The 25,975-nt window shown below is 38.1% G+C and overlaps 1 protein-coding gene and 1 pseudogene across 1 annotated transcript in view; one reads left to right on the top strand and one right to left on the bottom strand.

Annotated features, from left to right (window-relative positions):
- The window catches only part of PRDM5 (PR/SET domain 5), a gene marked incomplete at its 3' end in the record, with an annotated part of 194,276 nt that overhangs the window by 108,311 nt on the left and 59,990 nt on the right, over positions 1-25,975 (top strand). The window contains exons 11-13 of the mRNA XM_021706015.1: positions 5,638-5,731; positions 10,120-10,280; positions 13,320-13,413. Coding sequence (XP_021561690.1) covers positions 5,638-5,731; positions 10,120-10,280; positions 13,320-13,413 — 349 coding nt within the window. The remainder of the gene's footprint in view (positions 1-5,637; positions 5,732-10,119; positions 10,281-13,319; positions 13,414-25,975) is intronic.
- On the bottom strand, positions 21,341-22,275 carry LOC103274791 (annotated as a pseudogene).

The raw sequence follows: 25,975 nt of genomic DNA, 5'->3' as shown, positions 1-25,975 counted from the left end.
TAAAAAAAATGCGGTATGTATACACAATGGAATATTATACAGTCATAAAAGAGAACAAAATTATGGACTTTGCAGCAACTTGGATGGATTTAGAGTGTATAATATTAAGTGATTTATCACAGAAGCAAAGAACTGAGTACCATATGTTCTCACTCATAAGTGTACCCTGAACATTTACCATAATACTATAAAAAAGGGATTGGCAGTAGCCAGAAACTGCCAGAGGAAAGAGGGGACACATAACATCAATAAAGGGTACTTAATCTCAAACCAGGTGAAGTGAGGACCAAAGGGAGGCCCAAACTTTACCTGTACGATGACCACTTGTCTCCCTAATCCCGAATTGAACCCCATATCTTTAAGGTGGAATAGTATTCCCGTGTGTGTGTGTGTGTGTGTGTGTGTGTGTGTGTGTGTGTGTGTGTGTGTATACACCATGTGTTTTTTTTTTTAGTTGGAGTTTCACTCTGTCGCCCAGTGTGTGTGTGTATGTGTGTGTGTGTGTATACACCATGTGTTGTTTTTTTTTTTTTGAGTTGGAGTTTCACTCTGTCGCCCAGACTGGAGTGCAGTGGCCGCTCCCGGCCACTGCAGCCTGGACCTGCTAGGTTCCGGCGATCCTTCTGCCTCAGCCTTCCAAGTAGCTGGAACTACAGGTGCGCGCTACCACGCCCGGCTGATTTTTTGATTTATTGTAGAGATGAGGTCTCGCTAAGTTGCCCAGGCGTGTCTCAAACCCGCGGGCTCAGGCAGCCCACTCACCTCAGCCTCCCAAGGCGCGGGATTACAGACTGACCCACCAAGCCCGGCTAACCATGTTTTGTAAATCCACTAATCTATTGATGGACTCAGGTTGCTTTTATATCTTGCTCTTGTGAATAATGCTGCTGCAATGAACATGGAGTGTAGACATCTCTTCCACAGACTGATTTCATTTCCTTAGATGTATCCCCAGAAGGGACACTGCTGGATCATATGGTAGTCCTCTTTTAACTTCTTTAGGAACTTCACTACAGTGTTCCATAGTGGATATACTAACTTACATTCCCACAGCAATGTACAAGGTTTCCAGTTTCTAACTTATGCATTTTATTTTCCAGATACTGAATTAAAAGTTAATTCACAGCACCTATTTACTACATTGTGCTTTGAATGTGACAGGTATTTTCTGAATAATAAAATCCATGAAAGTGGCAGGTATTTTCTGAATAATAAAATCCATGAAAGTGGCAGGTATTTTCTGAATAATAAAATCCATGAAAATTATCCCAAATAAATAAGATTTATTGTTCTCAGTTGAAAAGTAGTAGTAATATGATACGTGACTTTATGTGTATCTAGGTATAGATGCAATGTGCATTTCAACATTTGCGCTATTGCCCTTCAGTACTCTTCTCTTTCTTGATTTTATGAGCACATTAGTAATATTATAACACTGCTAAATCACTGTTGTATTTCTAAACCGATTGAGTGTAGCAGTCTGAAGTATCCAAGTGCTCTTTACACCTTTAATTTGAACATAATACTCTGTTCTAGTCTTTCTGCATTCTTTTCTGACTTTGAAGGAAAGCTTGTAGCCTGCTTACTGCCATATCAGTGATGTTCTTTTATTCTCTGATTTTAATAGGGTCACTTCCCTCCCAGCTGTCCTCACTTGACCTGCCTTGTCAAGTGTACACTAAGACCTTAACTTTCTTACGGTCACAAAGGAGAAATACTGGAAGAGAGGGAGAGAGGTGACATTTCTTTTTTTTAAATTCAATTAATTTTTTTTCTTTTTCTTTTGACGTCGCCATCTTATGGACATAAATCCTTAAAATCATATGTGAATGCATGGTAATCAGTCAGGCACTTGGGTTGTAATCCTGCCCACAGCCACCTCCTCCTGCCCGCCGCATTTCCAGTCCCCTCCCTAGTATGTCCTTCTGGATTTGCCCCAGTATATTAAAAACTATACACATTATTTGTACAAATTATCTGTTAATTACTACTATATCTACTACTATGCTTTAAGAGCTATGATCCTAACTGGAGGATGTTTCGTAGACTGAGTACAACAATTTTATCTTTATTGTAATGCTTTTGACTTATGTTAAGCCATGGTTTGTTATGGGTTTAAGTATAGAAGATTAGAAATGAGAAGGTGAGTGTCTTAATTTGGGCTGCTATAACAAAATGCCATAAACTGAGTGACTTAAACAGCAATTCATTTCTCACAGTTCTAGAGACTGGATGGTACGAGATTGAGGTGCTGGCAAATCTGGTGTTTAGTGAGGTCCCACTTCCTCACTGGCAGATGATCATCTTCATGATGTACCCTTGCATGATGGAAAGCAGAGAGATAAGGAATGCAAACTGTCTTGTCTCTTCTTATAAGGGCACTAATCCCATTCGTAAAGGCTTCACTCCTGTGAGCTAGTTGCTTCCCAAAGGCCTGATCTCTTAACATTATCAGGTTAAGGTTTGGATTGTAATATATAAATTTTGGCTGAACACACTCATTCATTCCATAACTGTGAAAGTTGGTGGTGGTTGGGTGGCAGAGTGGGAAGGTGGGGAGTGAGTATCAGAATTGGTAAACTAATCATAGATAGTACCTTTTTTCATTTTTTATTGTTTTGTGGCTTTAACTGTTAATACCATATGTAATCGAACTTCTTCAAGTTTTATACCCTGTAATCCAGACTTGACGTATTTAACTTCTTACTCGACATCTTTTAGTAGCCATTTGAACTTGTCCAAGATGGAACCCCTTATCTTTTACCGAATTTGTTTTTCGCTGCTCTTCTATGTATCTTTTAAGGGCTAATCTGTCCTTGTGTTGTTCAGGTCATAGATCTTGGAGTCATGCTTGCTTCATCTTTTCTATATCTCATGCTTCATGTCCAAGTCCCTTCACAAAACCTGTTCACTTCCATAACATATCCAGAATCCTACTACTTCTTTTCATTTCTGTGACTACCATCATGGTATAAGCCTTCATTATCTCTTGCTTGGTTTATTGCCATTGCTACTCTGCTTTCTGTTATCCCCTACATCCTGTGATCTATGCAGCTGTCATAACATCCTGTTAAATGTCAAGTGAATCATGCCACTCATCTGTCCAAAACCCCTCAGAAAATTCACATCTCTGTCTTGAGCAAGAGACAAAATTCCTGCCATAGTTAACCAGGCCCGGCATGACTTGCTTCTCCTCACCTGTTTCTCCCATTTCTTTGGCTGCATCTCCTCACTTCACTCCCTCTTCCACGTGGTTCCAACCACGCTGGCCTCCATGGTGTTTCCTGCCCAGGACACCCAGGTCTTGCTCCCTTGTATTCATCAAGTCTTCTCTCAGATGCCACCTTTTCAGCTAGAATTTTCTTGACTACCTATTTACAATTGCTACCCCATTCTCTGAAACATTTGCTATCTTCTTTCTTGCTTTCTTATTCTTCATAGCATGTATTCCTTCATATAGTACATATCTTATTTGTTTATTGTCCTTCTCCTTTTATTAGCAAAAAAGCTTCATATAGCAGAGACATAGCTTTTTTTTTTGTTGACCACTGCTATGTTTTCAGCATCTAAAACAGAACTTGCATGTAGAGGCATGAAGTGCAGAGTAGGGACCTGGCACAAAGTAAAATGACAATTAAATCTTAGGAGTGCTGTTTGGAAGGGACTTCTTTTGCCCATTTTCTTTTGGAGTTTTTATCTTTTCTTATTAATGTGCCATACTTTATATATTGGTGATATTAAACTTTTGTCTTATGTTGTAAATATTTTTTTTGGCACCAAAGATTTTTACCTTGCTGTTTTAAATCTATTTATTTCTCTTATTTGAATATCGTTTCTCTATCTTCCTTAGAAAGCCTTCTCTGCTCAAAAAATATTTTAAAATTTGCTCGTATTTTCTTCTAGTACATTTAGTGTTTTATTCCTCACTTAAAAAATACCTGAACAGATGTGGAATTTATCTTATTGTAAGAGGTGAGTAGTAGACCCAGCTTAATTTTTCCTACTGTCTAGACAGTTTCCTCAAAACCATTCTACTCTTCTCCTAGCAATTTGACTGCCATATTCTCCTATACTAAACGTTCATACATTTTATGTCATGAAATAAGCCTGTTCTTCTGTTTTATTGATCTATGTATTTCCATTTCAATTTCTGTGGCTAAGTAGCACATTTCAATATCTGTAATTTATCCTGACTCTTTTCACCCAGGCTGGAGTGCAGTGGCACGATCTCCTGGGCTAAGGTGATCCTTCCTCCTCAATCTCCTGTGTAGCTGGGACACTACAGGAGGGCACCACCAAGTCTGGCTTTTTTTGTTGTTTGTTTTTTGTAGAGTCAAGGCCTTGCTGTGTTGCCTAGGCTGGTCTCAAACTCCTAGGCTCAAGCAATCCTCTTGCCTCAACCTGGGATTACAGGCACAAGCCACTTTGCCCAACCTATCCTGGCTCGTATATATCTGTTCCCGCCATTGTTTCTCTGCATTTTTCACAACCAAAAAGAAGCATAATAATCCCTTATTCACCAACATTATGTTTATAGGTTATGCTTATATTTTGAATATTAAACTATGAAAATGTGTAAATCAATATGTTGTAATAAAGTGACTTTCCTTTAAAGTGTTTTATTTTTATATCACATATGTTGTAAACCTCAACTTTTATTCATTTTTTATTGTAGTAAGTACATAATTTTTTTCTTTCTTTCTTTTTTTTAAGCATTTATGAGCCTTATCTTGTCATCCATGGTAGAATAAGATTTTATTCACTGATTTGTGCCGAATGAGTTTATGTGGACGTGTAATAGAAAACAGGTGTCACGAACAGCTTTGGTGTTTTTGTTTTTAATTTTAGATCTAGCTGGTGGCTTTTCATTATTTCTTGTTTGTCAATATATTTTTGTTTGTCATGTACTATAGTGCTTAATAGTGCTTGCTGCATCTGCCTTCAATCTTAGACAAGTTACTGAATCTATTTGAGCCTTAGCTTTCTCATTAGTAGATTAGGGAAATAAAAGTATTTTATTCATTGAGTTATTTTTGTAATAAAATGAAATAATTCATGTAAAGTGTCCGGCATAGCATTTGACACAAATTAAATATTTAGGGAATGTTATTTAGGGTTAATTATAGCATGAATAAATGCTATAGTGTAATTAGGGTAAAGCAGCACCTAGGACTAAAGATTATTTGAAGATAGTCAGTGAAATTGATGGGAAAGGGTGAATGAAGTTTACCTTGTAACAGTTTCTTTTGTCTGTGTTGCAAATTTTGCACTACCATAGTTAAAGCCTGGTCAGTGATTGAGGAGGTTTAGTTTTTAGAGAAATTGGACACCATTTCACTGTAAAGTAGGTCTGAGAAATCCCATTGGGTTTTCAGATTAGCCACTGAGATAATAGGAATAATTTATTTGACTATTAAATTATGAATTAATATGAGATTTGAAAATATAATTGTTTTTTCTCTTGTAAACACAGCATATTTATGCTTACAATTTTATGGTGGAAGGATGTCTCCAGAAGAAAGAAGATATTGTCCACCTTCCCTTCTTTCCTCTTCCACGTCATGAACCCAAGCTGCTGTTATTATCATGACTAGTGGATTCTAGATCCTCCTGACTTACAGTGTCTTTCCTCTGTAGACTCACTCTGAGGAGAAACCATTTCAATGTGAGGAATGTAAAGCTTTGTTCCGGACCCCATTTTCTTTGCAGAGACACCTGCTAATACATAACAGTAAGTCACAACGCAGGCTATTGAGAACTAAAGGATCATCTCACATTCTGTTCTTGTGATCTCTGAGAATGTAGGCATCCTACAGGTATACCTATAAGCAGTGATGTAATTTTTTAAACATAAAAAAGGATGGAAAATTCTTTCACCTTTTCTTCCTCTATCTTAGCTTTATTTTCCCACTGTAAGATTTACCATTTTATGATACATTTCATTTTATATTATTTCTTCTCATTAAAGTTTGTGTATAAAAACATTTTCTATATTCAGTAAGGTATCTTTGAGTTTTGTTTTCAAACACGTTTTTGTTTTCTTTAAATATAATGATTAAAGAAACATTTCAGATGCTTTAAAACATGCAGGTATCTGGCATGATTTTATTAGCTCACAAATTTTTAAGGTTGAAAAGGATCAGAGTGCTCATCTAATTTAACACCTTAACTTGAGGAGTATTGAGAATATCGAGACCCAGAAGCACTGACATACTCAGGGTTTCACCACACAAGAAGTAGCATCCAGGTCTCTGATAGTTAAGTCTTTTCTTACTTACCTATGTGTCCTGGAGTTCTTACTTCTTCTGGTAGGGGCATTTTTAAAAATTTTGGATTAAGTTCTATACAAACAGACCATGAAACTTCAACAGTTATACTCAGAGCTCTTTTACTTTGTTTTTTTTTTTGTTGTTGTTGTTTTTGGGTTTTTTTTGAGTTGGAGTCTCACTCGGTCGCCCAGACTGGAGTGCGGTGGCTGCTCCTGGCCACCGCAGCCTCGACTGGCTGAGCTCCGTCCGGCGGTCCTTCCGCCTCAGCCTTCCAAGTAGCCGGAATTACAGGTATGCGCTACCACGCCTGGCTGATTTTTTTTTTTTTTTTTTTTGAGTTGGAGTCTCACTCTGTCGCCCAGACTGAAGTGCAGTGGCCGCTCCCGGCCACCGCAGCCTCGACCTGCTGGGCTCCGGCGATTCTTCCGCCTCAGCCTTCCGAGTAGCCGGAATTACAGGCGTGCGCTACCACGCCCGGCTGATTTTTTGATTTATTGTAGAGATGAGGTCTCGCTGCCCAGGCGGGTCTCGAACCCGCGGGCTCAGGCAATCCGCTCACCTCAGCCTCCCAAAGGCACGGGATTACAGGCTGAGCCACTGAGCCCGGCTTCAGAGCTCTTTTACAACACCACAGAATGTACAGCTGTATCCCTGTAGGACATCACTTTATTGAGAAGAACATGTTATTGCTAAGCTGAGTTTTAAAGTGGGTTCTCTGTTCAGATGTTGAAGTAATCTGAGATTTACTACACTATTGTATCTAAAATTAATGAAAAAAAATGTGTACCATGGGTAGTATTTATATTTCTTACTTTTAATTTGTTTTGTTTAGTCAGCAGAAGATTCTCTATACATATGAAGTTCCTACTGCTGCTTAAATTTTAATAGTTCTGAGGAAAACAAAAAAAAAAATCAATTTTGACAATTGGTTGTACAGTAAAGTATCTCGGAAGAAATTTTCTCTTGTCAAATTGAAGTGTCTAAAATTAAAAATAATGAAAATATTAAGTTTTTTTTTAAAGTACTGAGTAGTAATGATTCTGATGAATTGCAATCTGCTTCCCGTAGAAAAGGTAGTGTTTTGCTCTCATGACATACTGCATTCAGCTTACAGCTCTGGAGAAGTTATTAACACAACCTTCCATTTTTCATATATATATATATATATATATATGCATATATATGTTATTAACACAACCTTCCATTTTTCATGTATATATATTTATATGCATATATATATATGCAAAAAAACTGTGCGCTTAAGAAATAGAATTTGTTGTGCAATACAGGAAATTTCCATCCTATTTCATTACCATTTTTACTAAAAAAAAAACTGTTATGAGATGAATGGATTTTAGATAGGAATTTAGACAAATGAGCCTCATTCATGCTATTAAGATTTATATGGCTAAATTTGTCCTGATACCCTAGAAATTTTGCTTTGGAAAGGAATTTTTTAAAAGATTGTACTTTTGATTTCAGCTTATTGCTTCTTACCAATTTGAGGAATAAGATTAAAGAGACTGCTTGTAGACTATGTTGTGTGTTATGATTTTAATGTGATGTTGATTGGCACATTAATCAGAGACTTTGTAAGGCTACATCATGAGCCTTGGTCAGGAAAATCAACTTTGGTAACTGAGTGAGTAAATAAGTTATTTAAGGTAAAGCTAGACATCAGGGAGTGAAAAGGATGGGAAAACCGGAAATGGCTGAAATAGGACAAAATACTAGGTTTTGTCTTACACATTATGAACATTAAAACCTATTTTACTTCAAAATATGAAAGCTGTTATTAGAAAATTACATCAGCAGTCTGGCTCAAAATATCAAGAATAACTTGTCATGATCATTTTGTAAATTGTTGTTATTTCCCAATATACTGAAAACAAAAGGGTAGAGTGCTGGCTAGCATCTAAGTATTAAGACAGGGAAAAATTCTGATAAACTTAAGACAGAGAAAGTTGATAAAACCATATAAAGTCTCATCAGAATTTAACAATTCAGATAAATTTAAGACAAAAAATATGGAATTAAAATATGAAAGAAGAAAGGTAAGGACTTCCTTGGCTTTGCTTGATGTGATTTTTGTACAGGGACCAACATTTTTATTCACTTGGTAGTTATCTTGGAGGACTTTTTTAAAAAAATCTTTTTTATTGCTTGAATAGCTCTGATATTGTTAACATTAATATTTGTAATACTATATAAATTGGTATTTCCTTATACTCTCACTGGCTACACATTTTGCACAAATAAAATGTTTAAATAAATCTAAAAAATATGTACATACAAAGTAGTTTACAAAAATTGTACCCTGCAACAAAAATACACAAAGGCAACAAATAGTTCTCAGAGTCCTCACAGTTCATTCATGGTTTAGCTGTGACTTTGCATTAAATATCTAATGTCAACAGATCTCTAAGGGATTTTAAATTAGAGAGCTATAATTTTACTTGAAAAGACAAAAGGGAAGGTAATTTTACTTTTTCTTTTTTCTTCTTTTTGTTCCTCTCTCCCTTTCTCCCTCCCTTTTTCCCTTCCATTTGGTATGAATAAATAATAGGATGTTCACATTTCTAAATGTAGTGCTAGTTATAATGGAAGGAAGTTAGAAGAGCTTGACTGAAATTGAGGCAATCTCTTATTTAGATATAGAAATTTAGTTAATTCTATATTGTGCTTCATAGGCAATATGATATGAGAATCTGTGCTGATATGATTATTTTCTAAAAAGGGAAAGCATATTCAAATACTAATCTGCCTTGTTCATATAATTATGTGCTACATGTATTTTATACCATCCTGTTATAAAGTGCTTTCCTTTTTTTTTTTTTGAGTTCGAGTCTCACTCTGTCGCCCAGACTGGAGTGCAGTGGCCGCTCCCGGCCACCGCAGCCTCCACCTACTGGGCTCCGGCGATCCTTCCACCTCAGCCTTCCGAGTAGCCGGAATTACAGGCATGCGCTACCACGCCCGGCTGATTTTTTAATTTATTGTAGAGATGAGGTCTCGCTGCCCAGGCGGGTCTCGAACCTGTGGGCTCAGGCAATCCACTCACCTCAGCCTCCCAAAGGCGTGGGATTACAGGCTGAGCCACCGAGCCCGGCATAAAGTGCTTTCAATTGTGCATATCATTGCTGAAATTGTACTTAAAATGGACTGCTAAATGTTAGGGCTATGTGTTAAGAAGAGCTCCAAAGATAGCATTATGTGAAAGTTAAGAAGTACCATAGATTCCTAAACATAGTTTCTAGAGTTGCTTTTCCTTCAGGCTCAGACTAGAAAAGAAGATAAAGCTCCTCCTCCCTAGGCCTCCAGTGTGAAATATGGTGACCACCAGTCTTAATCCCCTGTTCCTATCAAACCTGCCTTTCTGAGAGGCCAGAAAGCTGTTCAACAGCCTAAGAACCAAGTTAGGGAGCCTCCAGTCCAGATTCCTGAGACAGGGGAGTAGGGGGTGCTTGGGAGAGGCCCCAAAGTTAACTCACTTGCTTGACAGAGACCATGTGTCACTGCAGGAGTCTGTTTACCTCAAATTCCAGCCTCTGTCCTAGAACTTTCAAAAAATGTTAATGGAACCTTTAGGAAATTAGCTAATTTAATTTCCACATTTTCTAGTTGAACAGACTAAAAATGTAAGATTAAGAGACTTTCCCTTAGTCATACAGAGAATTAGCAAATATGGAAATGAAATTTTTTGTAAAAATTATGATAAATTCTTAGAGTTATAAAACGAACTTTTTGGAGAAAATAACTATCTAGTGTACATGGTAGGTGGTAAATAGGACCCTGCTGTATCCCGGCTGTTGCATCTTATGTTTCTCTTATTTGAGTTTTTGTTTCTAAGGTGAGAGGACTTTCAAGTGTCATCACTGCGATGCTACCTTTAAAAGAAAGGATACGTTAAATGTTCATGTTCAGGTGGTCCATGAAAGACACAAGAAATACAGGTGTGAGCTATGTAACAAGGCATTTGTTACACCTTCAGTGCTTAGAAGTCATAAGAAAGTAAGTAGAAGCCTTCCATTTACTTAAATGGATTATATACTTAAATAGTATGGAGCATATATTGTTAACTATTATGTGATAATTTTATATTAATTTATCATTAATTTACCCAAAATGACAAATGCATGGTTTATATCAGCTCTTCAAAAGATGTTCGCTTCATTTTTCAGAATAGACATCTTTTTCAGGTAAGAGAACCTCAGAGTCAGATATAGGTTCTTGATAACTCTTAGCTATGCTTAGAGGTGGTTCATACAGAGCTTATCAGATGTGTACATTTTTTGATTAATGTATGCTTTTTCTCTTAGATAAATAGGAGTAGTCCCTTATCACATTTATTTTTCAAAGCTAATTCCTTTGTTTATTGGCAAGTTATTAGACTGAGCCTTTTAGGACTGGAATTGTCCTCCATCTTTCATCTCTAGGGCACAGGGAAGCCCCTGGCACAGAACAGGACTTGATAAGCATTTGTTTAACTCAAATAAAGTATTCTTATAGTGATTTGGTGATTATATATTTTGTGTTGTGCTAACAAGCAAATCAACTGTTTGTTTTTTATTTGTCCAATAAGTATATTTTTGGAATAGCAAAATTTATGTTGTAACAAATGCAATAAAAGTTTTAAATGTTTACTTTAGAAATAACAATGAAGTGAGGTAGTTTTCTTCCTGATTGTATGTGAGGAAAAGACTCCTGCTTTCATATGACTTGTGCTTTGGTACATATCCTTAATACACTGTCTCAAAAGAACTGAGTTGAGTAACTTTCTTTGCCTATATCTTTAATGCTTAGTAATAATGATAATGTTTTCCTTTTTAAAATCTCTGAAAAGAATAGTTTTTCAGCCTTCTTTGATTGAATTACTTTTTTGCATGACTTTAACAATTTTTTTTTTTTTTTGCTTTTCGATAAATGAGGGAAAAGTGTAATGAGTTTTCAAAAGAGATTTAGTTGTCTGCAACAATAGATTGTCACCGAGTATATTTTATACTGTATTGCTCATTTTCATCCTATACATTTATCCAGGATTGTTCTTATAGTGAGCTGTTTCTAGGCTTTCTTATCCATTGTTAAGGCGGTTAAGTATATCTTTAATGTCTTTTAGAATCACTTAACCATATTCCATACTTAATAATATGATATATTTTTGAGTTAAGTGAAAGGAAATTTTAATTCTTTTTATTAATATAATTTGATATCCTTTAGTTAGAAACTTCTAGTATTGACAAGTCTTGGGTCATCCAAATGAACAATGAAATATATAGCAGCAAAAGGACTGCTGTGATTTTATAAAGCTATTACAAGTAAATTGGTAGTTACCTGTTTGGAATAATACAGTGTTATAATAATAGGTGTATATAATTTCTAGACAGCCTTATGCTAATCAAGAAAGAATTTTTGTATTTTACCTTTTCTTTGGGGAAATGAGAAGACAGGTCTGTTATATGATCATTGAACCATCATGTGGACCAGGGGAGTAAAGGCTCTTACTGAGGTGTAAAGGTGGATGACTCTTTTGTATAAGAGCTTGTAGTGAAATGGAAAGTTGAGTACTTGCCAAATGCAGAATGAAGGTAAAGCCTGTTGTACACAGTGTTGTCGATTAGTGTAGGAGTTAATTAAATTTTGTTTCTCAAACTGGAGAATAGTATAAATCTTTTAAAGGGAAAAAAATTATAAAAGACACAGATGTTGACAAAGGTATTTAGTTTATGGCTCCTTCAAAAATTAAATATATGGTCATGTATGTCCAAATACAGGTTATAATACAAATAGGTGAATTTGCAAATTAAATACCAATAGGGCTATTAAGCCAATTACATTAAAGTTAATAACGAATTTGATATGGAAGATGGAAATATTTTCTATGTTGATGGTTCTTTTAAGTTGCCTGGTGGTAAGGTAATTGCCCCATCCCCCTTTCTCTCTCAACCAGCTTTCTTTTCTGGGAACATGTCATATTTAAAAACCTTTCCTATTATTTTTTCCTTTATTTTTAGTTATGGCAACTCAAATAATAGTACTTGCTGGTAATTTGCATAAGAACAAATGTAAACACAGTCCCTGGGGGCTGTGTTTTTTTATTGTAACGCAGATGAAATGGCGGTGCTTTTACTAATTTTTAGGTTATCATTGAAAAACATTCTAGAAGCAGTCTCAAATAGAATGTACAAGTGTCTACAGGAATTGCTGCTTGTTCCCTCTGTCCCCCTTCCAAGTCTGAGAAACATGGAGACTTGAGAAATAGCTCTGACCTCTTGTCTGTTAGGGTGATCAGTTTTGACATTGGGAGAAGTACTAGTCTCCTGATGAGCTTGTAGACCAGTTTAAAGTGTCCCACTGCCTCCTCTTTCAGGGAGGGATCACTCCTTTCTCTTTGAACTCTCCAGCATTTACTGTAGCTCACTTTTGCTGATACTCATTCACCTTTCTTCCTGTGATTGTTTTATGCCTAGATTGAAGGCATGTTGAGGGGAGAAATGCTCTTTCAAATGGACTGTTCAGTTAACACCTGCTGCATTTAAAGGTCAAATGCGATTTATATTCCTTTTTTGCTTTGCAGTGAAACCAGTCTAGTCAAACAGTATAACGCAAGTAACAGATGACTTTATTGAGATTAATCCTGTCCTCATGAGTTAAATGCACACAAAGAATGTGAAAATGCTTCAAAGGAAGTATTTCTTGGCAACAGTCAAAGGCAGCTGTAGCCCCATTTTGAGTATGTGTTTTTGCTAGCATTTACTAGTTTCATATAACTTACTCATTTTTAGATGGGGCTCCATAAAGGCTTAAAAAGTAAACTGCAGAATTATTTTCAAATTAACACTAATACTTGATTGTAAATTGTTCTTTTTTCTTTTTTTTTTTTGAACCAGTGAGAATATTCATCATAAATTGTTTAAAATCCCATTGTGAAATTAAATCATTTTAATGAAACATTATCCTGGAAAATAAGGATTTATTACCGTCAGAGGCACTTAATCATCTTTACCTAACTCTTTATATTTATCTTCAACTTCTGTATTTCTTTCCATTTAGACACATACAGGAGAAAAGGAGAAAATCTGCCCATATTGTGGCCAGAAATTTGCCAGCAGTGGTACCCTGAGAGTTCACATCCGGAGCCACACAGGTATGGAGACTGTCACTGGTGATGAAACAGCTTAGATAAATCACATGCTTCCCAGACAAGGAGTGTTGAAATAGAATATAATACCTCCCAGATTAAAAACTAATCTTGATTATTTTATCTTTTAAAGTATTGTAAAATTCAATTTCTTTCTTTAGAAGAATTTTGAACAAGTGCATTTCCCAAACTAAGTAGAACATTTCAAGTGAAAATAATGTTTTTAATACTTGGTTGTGATCTAACTGTGATTTATCTTGATATGATTCCAATGGACAGAATAGGGAATGGGAACTTTTTGTAGAAGGTTGAGGGCCTCCTTTTATGTGGTCTTTTAAAATTAAGAAGTCCTGTGGGATTTTATTGGATGCAGTGTGATGTGACTATCATATCTGTGATGCCATGGGTTGCGTGCTCTCACCACTTCCCATGCAATATCTCTAATGAAAGAGGGCTGTGCCCTAGTGAAGAGTGAAAGAACAACTAAATATTCTTGAAAGAACCTTTTCCAGATTTAATATGTCATGTAGATAAATACTTGAAAAACACTTGAAGGAACATTTTTAATTTTGATAAACTGATGATTTTACATTAATCTAAATTATTTTCAGTAGCTAGGTTTTATTTACATGGTAAGCTATGTAGTTGGATTATATAGATGAAGCTTCCTCTTCAAGGACCATAGTATCTGATTTTTTTACCATTAGTCCTAGCACGTGGTGCAGTGTCCAGCACAATAACTGTGTTGTGAATGAAGAAATGTTAGTGTAAGTTGGTCAAAGCATCACCACTGTGAATATTAGACAGGGGTGGAAGGGACAACAGTAGAGCATACTTTCTTATTTTAGAAATGATCTGGCTAAAGCTAAAAGACATATGGTCAACTTTGTGTTTATCTTAGAATAGCCACTTAAATGAAACACATACTTTAAACGAAACACAATCAAGAACAAATGACTGTGGAATAATGGGTGCTCTACAGAAGGAAAGAAAAGTCTTCTTCGTTAGAAGCCATCTCAAGAAAGTGAGTCTTTCAGGACGAAGTGTCCCAGAAGCAGAAAGCAGCACAAGGAAATGGGCCACAGAGAACCTTGTTGAGGGCAGGGACCCTTAAAATAGTGCCATCCGCTACTGGCACCTCGTACTGATGGTACCAAAGAAGCAAGTAATTGGTGAGCTGGGAACAGAGAGAGTCCTGAAGTTTGGGGCCAGCCCCTGCATCTAGCGGTATAGTCCCTGATGTCATTGGGCATCCTTCTCATTTGTGTATTGGGGATGTGTGGAGTTAGGCTAGTGTAGGGGCAAGAGTATCATCAACAGCCTTGCCTTCTGTATTGGTAATTCTTGGAAGATGTCCTTGTTCCACACTTAAGAGCTTGGCAGTTTTCGTGTCTGTATGTGTGTGCTCAAGCATATAATTTATGTATGGGAGGAGGGCAGGTAGGGAACAGGGAATGTGTATTATAGCTACATATTAGAGTAATGAGTTTATAGTACATGATGTACTTGATGCAGTTGTATTATGTTTGGGATAGTGTATTTTTTATTTTTTTGAGTTGGAGTCTCACTCTGTCACCCAGACTGGAGGGCAGTGGCCGCTCCCGGCCACCGCCGCCTCGACCTGCTGGGCTCTGGTGATCCTTCTGCCTCAGCCTTCCAAGCAGCTGGAACTACAGGCGCGTGCTACCATACCCAGCTAATTTTGTGATTTATTGTAGAGATGAGGTCTCACCAAGTTGTCCAGGCGGGTCTCGAGCCGATGGGCTCAGGCAATCCACTCACCTCAGCCTCCCAAAGCGTGGGATTAAAGGCTGAGCCACCGAGCCCGGCTGGGATAGTGTATTTTTAAAAGACAGAGACATATTGTACAGAATGCAAATAAAACTTAGATTCCAACACAGAAAAGATGAACACTTGATTATTCCAAATTTTTCCATTCTTGAGAATTGTGTGTGCCTACATTTTATTTTACTCGCCGTGTGGATGGGCAGTGGAGAAGAGTAATGCATTATGGGTGGTTGCTCCTGACATTTTAATTATCATCCTCTACAAAGTTTCCATCCTCTACAAAGTGAGAGGATTTTTTTCTTGAGCTCCAAGATTTATCTTTGACAAAAATAGTAAATATATGCCATGTTTTTGTTGTCTTTTATCATGTCTTATAGTACGTATAATTTAAAGAATATTCTAAAATCTAAATCATTTTACAAATGGTTTGGTTGTTTATTATGTGCATGAATCTAGGCCAAATGTTGTACCAACTCTGGCCATTAAATGTGGCTTCCAATCAAGAGAACTGCTCATCTGAGTTCAGTCAGCAGTGCTGAGGTACAGGGAACCAACAACATGCAGCTTAATGGAGCAAGGGAGAGGGAGAAAGGGAGATGGTGAATGTGTCTGTGCATGTCCGCATGAGTAATTGTATAACTTTAATTGTTTATCTAGTTATTTACTCGTAACTAGATTTTTCTGTTTAAAATCAGACATTTTTACAGGTTTTATTTGGGCTACTTTGATGTCCAGCCTACGCCTTCAGTCACCACTGCCTGGCAGTGTGGCTGGGGTTGTGTTGGAAGTGGTTGGTGACTGCAGAGACCTGGCTGGTGCTGGGCATCTGGGCTTCCATAATGGTCCTGACACAAATTTCTTTTCCTGCATGAACAAAGTATGCGTATGCTTCTCTTGTATTTAGTTTTTACTCTGCCCCAAATGATTTATTTACCCTCCCTAGCTTGGCTCAGTGATCACATGGGCTAGTACAGTTACTTCACTACTATGATAGCAGAGCTCTTAATATATTGAGTTCAGTCAAATTATTTTTTTCCTCCCTGTATTTTTTATTTTCCCTTATAAAGTCACATAGTTTTATTCAGCCCTTTCTTAACCCTACATGTAGCAATTTATGGTTGTCCTATAGCACGGCATAGGTGAGGGCCATGACTTATTCTGCAGGAGGTAGTTATATGTTATTTAGGGAGGACCAGATGGAGTGGGGAGAATCATGAGTGAAGTGCAGGGGGACAGTCAGGAGAGGACCGGTAGTGTAGCCCCTGTGTTGCGTGACCCTCGGGACCAGCTACGCTCACATTGTGGCCTCACCCCACCATGCCACCTCTTACAAATGATTGAGGACTCTGGCAAGCTTCTGTTCATGTGGGCTATATCTATAGCTGTTTATCGTGTTGAAAATTAAAGCTGTTCACTATATTAGAAAGTTAATTTGTTAGAATTAAATTCTTTGCATGTTAACAAAACATATTTTCACAGACATTAACTGCATTTTCCAAACCAGAAATCATTTAGTGAGAAGGGAGACATTGTTTTACATTTCTGAACACCTTTATCTGGTTTAAGTAACTGGATTTCAATATGGTTGTTGTTGGTTTTTTTAATCTTACTGGAATATGCTCTTCTGATTGCAGAACTTGAAGAAAATCTGGCCTCACACAGATATTTAGTTAGAATGGGAGCATTTTAATTGTCTTTACCAAATAATTTTGGATATTATTAGCTACTACACTAAAATTCAGGTTTTTTTAAGGCTTGTTGTGTGTAACCTAAAATTATCTCAGTTAACTTTCCCTGTTCTGTTATATTAAAATCAAATTGGTCTATGTTGCACTTTGAATGGCTTTTTGCCCATGCATGACTTTGTAACATGATGCAAAGGTAATTTGGGAAGTATTGACTCACTAAATTATGCAGATCTTCCATATTTTATTTTACTCACAGGAAGGACATTTTATTTTACTCCTAAGAGCATATGTTAATATCACTGCTGATCTCATTAGACAGCTTCAGTATTTAGAAGCCTTTAGGCAGGCACTTGGAAGCAGATACCCATCTTCTAGAATTCTAAATTTTACTTGATTGTTCTAATTCTTGTATTTGGTGAGAAATACTATCATTTCTTTTTTTGTTTCTTTTTTGAAATAATTGGCTCACTTTTTTTATTTTCCAAAAACAAACATTCATCAAATTTTTAATAACCATAATTTGACTGTCAGTCATTTTTGTTTCATGTTAAAATGGTGTCCATGAAAGGAGATGCCAGTTCAGCTCACAGCTCAGTCACACAGTGCTTTTCCTTGAGTCAACTTTCTTTTTCTTTTTTTTTTTTTTTTTTTGTTTTTTTCTGAGTTGGAGTCTCACTCTGTTGCCCAGACTGGAGAGCAGTGGCACGCTCCCGGCCACCGCAGCCTTGCCCTGCTGAGCTCTGGCGATCTTTCCGCCTCAGCCTTCCAAGTAGCCGGAACTACAGGCACACGCTACCATACCCAGCTAATTTTTGATTTATTGTAGAGACGAGGTCTAGCCAAGTTGCTCAAATTGACGAGGGCTCAGGCAATTCACTCACCTTGGCCTCCCAAAGCACTGGGATTACAGGCTGAGCCACCTAGCCCAGTTTGAGACAACTTTCTTGCATCAGCATACATTAAAGGTGCTTTCAGCTTAACTTCCAAATACTAAAAAGTGGTAAATGTCATCATGATGAAAAGAACAAGTATGGTAATAGTATTTTTATGAAAGTAGCTCTGATTTTGCAGATTTTGTGAGAGTGTCTTGGAGATCCCTAGGAGTATACAGTCCTTATTGTGGAAACTGATGCTCTTGATGGACCTCCATCCAATGATAAATACCTAGGATAAAACAATAGTGTATGTGTGAACATATGTGTGTATGAGGCAGGAGAGGCAGAGAGGAATGTGTTGGCCATGCCAGGAAGGCCTCAGCTGACAGACGCCATTTTGTTTACCTGGGGCAATTTCTCTCACTTGATTGTTCAGACTGGTATTGCTTCCAACTACTGACTGGCTTTCTTGATAGCTAATTCTCAAGCTTTTGCCACTGCTGCTACTGCAACATGTTAATGCCCATTGTCATTGCCTTTGCTGGAATCTGGATTTTAAAAAGACATGTTGATGGGTAGATTTGCTAACTGTGACCCCCTTCTGTAAAGGAACTGTTTGCTGTTGGGCTGATAATGTTTATGATTATAAATAGAAAAATATTAAGGCTTTTCAAATTTGAACATATTGGTAGGTGTACTATAGAACTTACCTCTAAACCTTGCCTACAGATAACAATAGATAGAACTTGCTAATAGATTGTCCTATCAGTAAAATATTTCCTGAGATTTGAAATTATTTAGTCAGGGTTTAGGGGACTCTGAGTTCTGATAATATTATATAACTTTCCCCCTTTCCCCACCCAAGAATTGCCCTGATGAATAAAAGCAGGTCTCTCTATCCCCTCGTGTGTGATGGAAAGAGCAAGGACTTTGGCGACAGCTGATTTGAGTTCAAATTCTGGCCCCCACTGCTTGTTAATAGTGTAAATTACTTAACCTCTCTAAGCCCCATTTTACCTCATACATTCTTTGAGACGATAAATGAAGTCATGTCAGAAAAAATACTTAGTGCTTGTTTACTGTAGGTGACCAGTTCATTGACATAAGTATAATCTCTGAAATTCTTCTGTAATATCCCTTGTTAAGACTGCTTTTCCTAATTAAATGAATTGTGTTTATTAACATTGGGAGACAAGACTTCACTGAATTATATAACTTATTATATTATTATTTTCTTTTTTTCTGTTCATGTTTTCTTTCTTACAGGATGTCGTACTGAGAAATTTCATATTCAATGCCTTTTCCTTTTTTTCTAACTTTATGAAGATCTTGAATTGTTGAACATGTTGACTTTTTTATAACTTAGTTTTATAAACAGGCTTGATTGCTGATAAGAAATTAGTTTGATATAATGGTGTTTGGCATAATTATAATCATGGGATTTTAAAATGTATTAATTCTGAGAAAATGTATTTTAGATGGCTATGTTTCTGATTAACTAAGCCTTCTTTTTAATAAATGTTTAAAGGTGAGCACAGTTGAAAAATCTTTTCTGGTGGTGTTTAAAATTCTGAACTATGTATGTCCCACCAGTTTCTTTCCTGAAATTAAACCATGGTGACCCTTAAAGTACCTTTTATAAATTTAGTTTGCCTTGTCACATCAAACATGCCCTTACCTGTTAAAATTTATACTACCTTGTTTATTAGGCATAAATGCAAAGTATGCTTGATTTCTAAGTCCAAAAACAGGTTATAGGCAATAAAAAATTAATATTTCCCTGTTCCTAGAACTGTTTATAATAGCAAAACAGTAGAAAAGTAGCTGTATATCTAACATTGATGAGACTGTTTAAATAAATTATTATCTACAAACCAGAGTGTTAGATAAATAATAAAAATGATTTGATAGATTTAACATGAAAACAAATGAGAATGATAAGTTACAAAAACAGAATGATATGTTTTTGTAAGAATCAAACGTTTGTATATTAAGGTCCGAAAGGTTAATCCTTCTTAAGGATACTAGATATAAATCCTTGGAAAAGGAATTCCATGACATTTGCTATTACCATAGCTTTTTCAGTTATTTTCTTTGAAATGCAGTGGAAAGTATATGTGATTTTTTTAAAAAAGAAAGTGTAGAGAATCAATAGGGCTTACCCAGTCTTGTTATTATTCTGCTTAAAACCTTCCCCCTACCATAATGACTGCCCCCTGCCTTTCCCATGAGACTCATCAACTACCACTCCCTTTCACAGCTGACATGACCTTCTTTCTCTTTCCTCTGGTCTTCATTTCAGTGGTCTTTGGGGTCTTGGTTCCCTTAAGGCTGTGCCCATAACTGATATCCCATTTTATTACCATTCAGCACACCAATGGCATAGAGAAAGAGCTTGTGAATACTTGTTGAATAAATAAAAGGAGCTACACATAAGTTGGATTGCCTGTGTACTTTTTAATTTATTTTATTTTATTTTTAAATATTTGCTTCAGTGGCTTTGGGGGTTTTTGGTTACATGGATGCATTGTATAGTGGCAAAGAAGTCTAGGCTTTAAGTGTACCTTCTGCACTCTCCTAGGCACATTTTCCATCCCTCCCCATCTTTCTGCCCTCCCCATTCTGAGTCTTCAATGTCCATTATGCTGTTCTGATGCCTTTGCAGTTTCTTTTTTTTTTTTTGATTCTATTACTTTTATTAAATAGTGGGTTTCCACACATGGCTTTTCAAATAATCCAGGTAGAAGGGAGAGAGAGGAGGGCATACTTGAAACTCCCATCCCCCCAATACGCCAAGCATTTACATTTTAGCAATTGGACAATCCCGGCTCAGGAGGAAGCAGCAAGAATCTGCATAAGTTGGAGGTGGGGGGATCCAGGAGAACAAATAGCAAGACTTATGTCCCTAGCACATCCCCCAAAAAACCATCCATCCATCCCATCCTAGACTCTGGTGGTGACTGGTGGTGTCCATATCCCATTCCTTCCCAAATTATGGAGGTAAGGTTTTTCTCACCAGAATAAGAGCACTTGGGATAACAGAGTAGAGTCCCCTCACCAAGATAAAGAACCCTAGGATAACAATAGGGCATCACCTCCCCCAGAATAAGCAATCCTAGGCTGAGGTAGGCAAGCAACTTGATCCAAAATGGGATTCTAGACTAGGGCAAAGGGTTCCTTTACTAAAATAAGAGCTACAGGGTATTGGAAGGAAAGCACCCTTGCCCAAGTGAGAGCATGTGAACTAAATTTGTGTGGTGGTAGTAGGAGATGCCAGTGTAGGGGTGACTGTTCATCAGAATAAGGGTTTTGGGGCTGAGAATGGAAATAACTTCACCCAAATAATAATCCTTAGCTAAACGAGAAGGAATTTCCCCCTCCAGAATAAGGGACCACAGGTTCTTGGAGGAAGGCTCCTTCACAGGACTGGGATTGGCCTTTGTCTTCTGACCCCTGATCCCTTATCTTGGTAATACTGGATTTTTAATGACCTATAATGACCTGTAAAACCAGATCAACAGATGTCCATCTATCCCTGTGATGTGGTTATGGAATGGCTATTCCAACCAGTGAGGGCCGTGTCTAGGGCAGCAGGGACCAGGCCAAAGGCGTGGGGGCCTCCTTTGGAGGGGTTGAGGGGTACATCCTCAGCTGGTGTTTGCATCCAGGGGTCCAGCAGGATCTGTTCCAGTGAAGGTCGGGAAGAGGGTTTGGGGGCCAGGCACCGACGGATTAGGACACAGCAGTCTGAGGAGACATGGGCAGGGAAGTGGAGCTCAGCTTCCAGAATCTCCTGGTCCCTCTCGAAGAGAATGTCCCCACACACCATGTCATAGAGGTTACCCAGTGACCAGACAGTGACTGGGAGTGCATGATACTGGTGTCAAGAGATCTACTCTGGGGGACTGTACACTCTTGTCCCATCAAAGTCAGTGTAGGGTTCATCATGAAGCAGGGCACCTGAACCAAAATCAATGAGATTGACACAGCCCCAGCAGAGGTCATTCAGGATGTTCTCATCCTTAATGTCACGATGGACAACTCCATGGGCATGGCAGTGCTGGATGGCTGCCACAACCTGGCCAAAGAAGCAGCGGCTTCGACCTTCACCCAGTGGGCCCTTCTCTGTGATGTAGTCAAAAAGATCTTGGGCGGGCAAAGGCCGCTGGAGGACCAGCATGAAGCCCTCTTGTATCTCAAACCAGTCAAGCAGGCGGATCACGCCAGGGTGTCCACCACCTGTACCCACCTTCCATAGTAGTGCCACTTCGAGTGGGCATGTGACTGAGTCTGACAAAGGGGACCAGCTTAGCACACGATTCCTGGGAATCACTTTGATGGCCACCTGGTGTCGATCTGTAACCCGGTGTCCCGCGAAGACGGTGCCAAAGCCTCCTTTACCCAGGAGGGGCCGAGTGGATACTCTGCCTCGAAGGCTTCCCGATCCTTGCCTCCTGGCGGCTGCGTGGGGGTCATGGGAGGGGCGCGAGAGGCCCCTGCAGTGGCTTGGTCAACATGGAGGAAGCGCTGTGCAGATTGAACACGCTGAACCTGTTGAGCCCGCAGGGCGTGGTCGCCAGGGGCAGCGGGCCGGTGAGCCAGGGCTGGGGGCGCCAGGATGGAAGGCAGGGAAACTGGTGGCCCGATAGCTGCCCGCAGACGGCGCAGCGTTAAGATTCAATGTGCGTGCCAGCCCCAACGCTCGCCTTTGCAGTTTCTTAGTTTAACTACCATTTATAAGTGAGAACATATAGCATTCAGTTTTCTGTTTCTGCATTATTTCACTTAGGATGATGGTCTCCAGTTCCATCCGAGTTGTGGAAGAAGACATTATTTCATTCCTTTTCATGGCTGAATAGTATACCATGGTGTGTGCATATGTGTGTGTACCACATTTTCATTATCCACTGATCAGGTGATGGGCATTTAGGTTTCTTCCACATCTTTGCACCTGTGTTGGTTTCTCCTTGACCGCATTCCCTGACCTAGCCCCTACTTTTGCCATATTAGGTTGACGTACTCCATGCTCCTGTACTTCCCTCAACACAGTGCCCTTCTGCTCCTGCCTGTGCCCATTGTTATCTTCAGTAGTTTCTGGGTTCTCAGTTCCCTTAGGATTGTGCCTATATACGTGATATCTTTTTATTTATTTTTTATCCTTTAGTGCCCTGCTTAAAAAAAGAACTTGTGAATGCTTGTTGAATAAATAAAAGAACCTACAAATAGATTGTAGTGCCTGTGAGGTAGTGAAAAGGATGCAACTTCAGAGTGAAAAGTCCTGGATTTGAAGCCAAATGTAATTGACCATAAAATCATTTTTTCATATGATACCTATAAAAATCGATGATATTTGGGAACAGCTAGCATTAAAGAAGAAAATGCTACATTCCTCAGCCTATGAACTGGGCCTACCCACATTTGCTTTCGTTTCCATTCTTCATCCTGTTGCTGCATCATGTAATTGGTGGGAAAACAAACTGTGTGAAAAATAATAGTTAATAATGTAGTTGCAGACCTAGCTCACAATGCCCATGAACTTGCAGTGCTCTAGTGAGTGAATGAGAAGAAATATTTGGCCAACCACCACCAAACTTACTTACTGATTTCAGCTTGGCGTTTACTCATTTTAAAAAATTTCTTGTTATAAAGAAGGTAGAGGAAATTGGTCCTGACAAGTGCCCCATCGTTTTCTTTGACAAGGGCAAATCTTTGCTATAGGAAAGTGAATAATTACAAACAACTGTGTAGTACATTATAGTCTCTTGCACTGTGTAGCAAATCTCATCTAGGAGAGATTTGGTAGCTCTCATCATTTATTATATATATATCTTCTCACTTATATTAAACTGTACTCTGTGTTTTCATGACTAGATTCTAAACTGAAGGACAGGACAGGTAAGGGTCATGTCTTTAATCAGATTTGTTGAAGGAGGGAAGCTCTCTGAAATATAATCTTCAAGCTAATCTTTTCACAGCCCATGAAATAGATTTCTAAAACCATTTTTATGTTCTAGATGAGGAAACTCAGATTCAGAAAAGCAAATGACTTATGCAGTAACAAGGTAATAAAACCCCAATTTTTTGACTTCAAATTCCAGTTTGTTTTTGCATTATCTCTTTTTTTGCTATACAGTTATAATTATAGTAATATAATTATAGAAATTCTAAACGTTCCCCAGTATAAAAGATAAAGAATGAAATTTTAAAATAATCTTGTATTATTTTAGTACTATGAAAGTTTTAGCCAGGCTTGGTGGCTCAGCCTATAATCCCAGCACTTTGGGAGGCCGAGGTAAGTAGATTGTCTGAGTCCGAGGGTTCGAGACTTGCCTGGGCAAATTGGCGAGACCTCATCCCTACAATAAATCAAAAATTCGCAAGACAATAAATGTAATTAAATACATCAACAGACATCAGAACAAAACCCACATGATTATATCATTAGATGCAGAAAAAGCTTTTGATAAAATCCAGCACCCCTTCTTGATAAAAACCCTCGAACATCTAGGCATACATGGAACATACCTCAAAATAGTAAAAGCCATCTACGAGAAACCTACAGCTAGCATACTCTTAAACAGATAAAAATTGGAAGCATTTCCCCTGAAAATTGGAACAAGACAAGGATGCCCACTCTCTCCCCTCCTGTTCAATATAGTATTGGAAGTCCTGGCTCGAGCAATCAAAAGAGAAGGTGATCAGGAGTAACCAAATAGGAAAAAGAGGAAGTCAAGGCATCTCTCTTTGCAGATGACATGATCGTGTACCTTGAAAACCCAAGAGAATCTGTCAAAAGCCTCCTCGCACTGATAAAGGACTTTGGCAAAGTCTCAGGGTATAAAATAAACTTGCAAAAGACCATCGCATTTCTTTACACCAATAACAAACAGAAACCCAAATAAAAAGCACAACTCCATTCACAATAGCCACACACAAAAAAAATGAAATACCTTGGCATCTTCCTAACCAGGGACATGAAAGAACTTTACAATGAAAATTACAAAATACTGCTCAAAGAAATCAAAGATGACACAAACAAGTGGGAAAATGTCCCCTGCTCATGGATTGGAAGAATCAACATTGTGAAGATGACCATCTTACCTAAGACAATCTACAGATTTAATGCAATACTCATCAATTACCAGCAACATTCTTCTCAGAGCTAGAAAAAACAATACAGGAATTCATATGGAAACACAAACGACCAAGAATAGCCAGAACAATCCTCAGCAAAACAAAACAAAACAAAACAAAACAAAACAAAACAAAGCAGATGGTATCACATTACCAGACTTCAAACTTTACTATCAAGCTACAATAATCAAAACAGCTTGGTATTGGTACAGGAACAGGCATATAGACCAATGGAATAGAACTGAGATTCCAGAAGCAAAACCTCAATTTCTCAACCAACTCATCTTCAACAAAGCCTCCACCATCTACTACTGGGGAGAGGAGAACCTATTCAGTAAATGGTGCTGGGAAAACTGGCTGACCACATGCGGAAGACCCAAACAAGACCCCTATCTATCCCCATACACAAAAATTAAGTCTAAATGGATAAGAGACCTAAATGTAAAACTTCAAACCATAAGAACCTTAGAAAATGCTGGACACCCTTATGGAAATTGGAACTGGCATCCAATTCCTGAACAAAACCCAAAACGCACGGGCCATAAGAGATAAGATAGACAAGTGGGAACTCATTAAACTGACAAGCTTCTGTAAAGCCAAAGAAACCATCAAGAGAGCAGGAAGACAGCCCACTGAGTGGGAAAAAGTATTTGCCAACTCCATGTCTGACAAAGGCCTAACATCTTGGATCTACAAGGAACTCAAATGTGCTGAAAAGAAAAAAGCAAACAACCCCATTACAAAGTGGGCAAAGATATGAATAGACACTTCACAAAAGAAGACATACAAGTGGCCAACGGACACATGAAGAAATGTTCAACCTCACTAATCAAGGAGATGCAAATTAAAACTACACTGAGATACCACCTAACTCTAGTCGGAATGGCCATTATCAATAACTCAAAAAATAACAGATGCTGGAGAGGATGTGGTAAAAAGGGAACACATACACTTGGTGGGAGTGTAAACTAGTGCAACCTGTGTGAAAAGCAGTGTGACGATTCCTAAAAGCTCTAAATATCGACCTCCCATATGACCCCACAATCTCCCTACTGGGAATATACCCTGAAGAACTCAAATCAC

This window comes from Carlito syrichta, unplaced genomic scaffold, assembly GCF_000164805.1.
Source record: "Carlito syrichta isolate Samal-C Ts95f unplaced genomic scaffold, Tarsius_syrichta-2.0.1 Scaffold314879, whole genome shotgun sequence".
Lineage (NCBI taxonomy): Eukaryota > Metazoa > Chordata > Mammalia > Primates > Tarsiidae > Carlito > Carlito syrichta.
This window is presented reverse-complemented; position numbering and strand designations above follow the sequence as displayed.